Source organism: Cavia porcellus, unplaced genomic scaffold, assembly GCF_034190915.1.
Source record: "Cavia porcellus strain 051 isolate PalLab524CR breed Dunkin Hartley unplaced genomic scaffold, mCavPor4.1 scaffold_3, whole genome shotgun sequence".
In the NCBI taxonomy this organism is placed as follows: Eukaryota; Metazoa; Chordata; class Mammalia; order Rodentia; family Caviidae; genus Cavia; species Cavia porcellus.
In genome coordinates this window covers 120,796,803-120,799,196 of record NW_026947486.1, presented here as the reverse complement: position 1 = coordinate 120,799,196, position 2,394 = coordinate 120,796,803, and the positions used below count along the sequence as shown (strand labels likewise).

The window sequence follows — 2,394 nt, the reverse complement described above, 5'->3', positions numbered from 1 at the left end:
CAGGCAGCAGCTACCCAGGGTTGTGTGTGCGTCCTCTCTCGTGGCCAGTCCACCCCCGTCAGCTTCGGGAATCCTAGGAGTCTGCGGGTGGGGCGTAGTAAGGAAAAGACAATCTAGCTAACGCACACAGTCACAAACTTCCTAGGCCTTCCTTCCTGCTGAACTCCTTACAGCAACTTCCACAGCCCTTTAGGCCCAGGCCCACATGAACTCACTGAGTACATCAAGCCTGGACCTCCACGCCCTTCCCAGAGAACGCTTCAAATTGCAGAACAGCCCTGACTGAACATTATCTTTAGATCTGTGAAAAACAACTTCATATTTATGATTCGCTCACGTTGGCTCCTCTTTGCCATATCTCAGCCAGAGAACTGAAGTGGCCTTCTTTGAGCAGCCCTTCATTCTCTCTGAGCAGAGGGCAGAATTCAAGAAGCTAACAGAGCAGAGCCCTGGCTGAGCCTGAAGCAGCTGGCCTTGCTCCCCTCTGAGGACAGGGCTCAGGTAGGAACCACTAGCAAACTGCTCTTTTCAGGCTAAGAGTTCCTCACAGGAGAATACAGGATGAGCCTGTGGCAGAAAAACCACACCTTAAGCTCTGCGTTTATTATCCTGGGTTTTGGGGAGCTGGCTGAATTGAAAATCCTCTTTTTCGGACTGTTGCTAGTGATGCACCTGGTCACCCTAGCAGGGCACACAACCATTGTGCTCGTCACCCTCATTGACAGCTGTCTCCAGACCCCCATGTATTTTTTCCTCCGGAACCTGTCCGCCATTGAAATTTGCTATACGTTGGTTATTGTCCCCAACATGCTGGCCAACTTCCTGTCCAGAAGCCAGCAGATGCCCTTCCTTGGCTGTGCTCTACAAATGCACCTCTTCATTGCCTTGGGTGGGGCAGAGTGTTTCCTGCTGCTCGCGATGGCCTACGACCGCTTCGTGGCCATCTGCAATCCCTTACGCTACACACTCACCGTCACCAGGGTCCTGTGCCTGCAGCTGCTGACCTCCGCGTGCCTTAGTGGCTTCGCTCTCTCGCTCACCCTGACGGTACTGATATTCCTCCTGCCCTTTTGCCAGTCCCACGAGATCAATCACTTCTTCTGCGACATCCCTGCCGTGCTCTTCCTGGCCTGCTCCGACACCCGAGCCAATGAGGTTGTGGTCTTCCTCGTCTGCACACTCATCCTGCTGATTCCCTTCCTGCTCATCCTGCTCTCCTACGGGTTCATAATCGCTGCCATCCTCAGGATCCACTCAGCGGAGGGCAGAAGCAAAGCCTTCTCCACCTGTGCCGGCCACCTCCTGGTCTCCCTTCTGCACTACGGCTGTGCGATATTCATCTACAGTCGCCCCAAGTCCTGCTACACTCCCGAACAGGACAAAATTGTGTCTCTGGTCTACACCAATGTGACCCCCATGCTCTACCCTATGATCTACAGTTTGAGGAACAAAGAAGTCAAGGGCGCCCTCAGGAGACTCCTGGAAAGCCGGGGCCGCTGAGGCGGCAGCCCACCACAAGGGAAGGTGGAAGGCGTCTCCCCACAGGGCCTGCGGCCCCGCGCCTCCCTTTAAGGACTTCTCCTAGTTCTGAGTTCACCTGGAACTCACTGTTCCCTTTTTTGTGGTCAGAAAAATGGAGCAAGCCAGGTGTGGTGGTGCACAACTGTCATCCCGGCACTTGGAGGCTGAGGCAAGAGGATGGCCGCCTGTTCGAGTTCAGCCTGTGCTACATGGTGAGATCCTGTCGCAAATAAGTAAGTAAACAAAAATGCAATAAAAACAAACAATAAGAAAGACGGGACAGATTCTGGGACATGGCAGTATTTCCATATTTTCAAATGTTTTCCTTCCTGTCCCCTCGTGGACCCTTCCACCCATCATCCAGAGCACTGACAGGGTCGTGACTGGCAGAATGTCCCAGACAGCCTGCACAAAACCTCTTTGGTCAAAGAGCCAGGAGGGATAAGAATGCAAGGAGCTCCCAGCTCCAAGCTAGGTAAAGCGGGGTGAGGCGAAGGCAGGGCCCACCCAGAGCCTGAATTCCCGCACCCTCAGAAAACAGCTTAGGCCGCTCCTGACACCCAGCAGTGCCAACAGACACCGCAGTGCTGGCACTGAGGGCAGAGGCTCAGGCCCCAGACCTGTCTTGCTCACAGGGCGCGGCCTCCTCCGGACCAGCAGCTCCTCCGCCTCCGTGGGCTCCCTAGGCCATGCAGGCTGCCCCTCCTCTGCTCCCCGAGGCTCCCCGAGGCCTAGGCACCTTCCTCCGTCTCCCTGAGCAGCCCAGGGGGCTCCTTACAGGCGGGAACTATGCTCACCCTCCCTCGCCCCGGCACCCGGAAGCATGGACACCCAATAAGTGGTCCCGGGACTGAGCCCTGAGTGCCCCACCAA

General features: G+C 55.8%; 1 protein-coding gene across 1 annotated transcript; it reads left to right on the top strand.

The window, feature by feature from the left end:
* Window positions 1-561: 561 nt before the first annotated feature.
* Window positions 562-1,500, top strand: LOC100732622 (olfactory receptor 10V1-like). The gene has a single exon (XM_003462169.1). It carries the CDS (start codon window positions 562-564, stop codon window positions 1,498-1,500), a length of 939 nt encoding a protein of 312 aa, XP_003462217.1.
* Window positions 1,501-2,394: the final 894 nt, after the last annotated feature.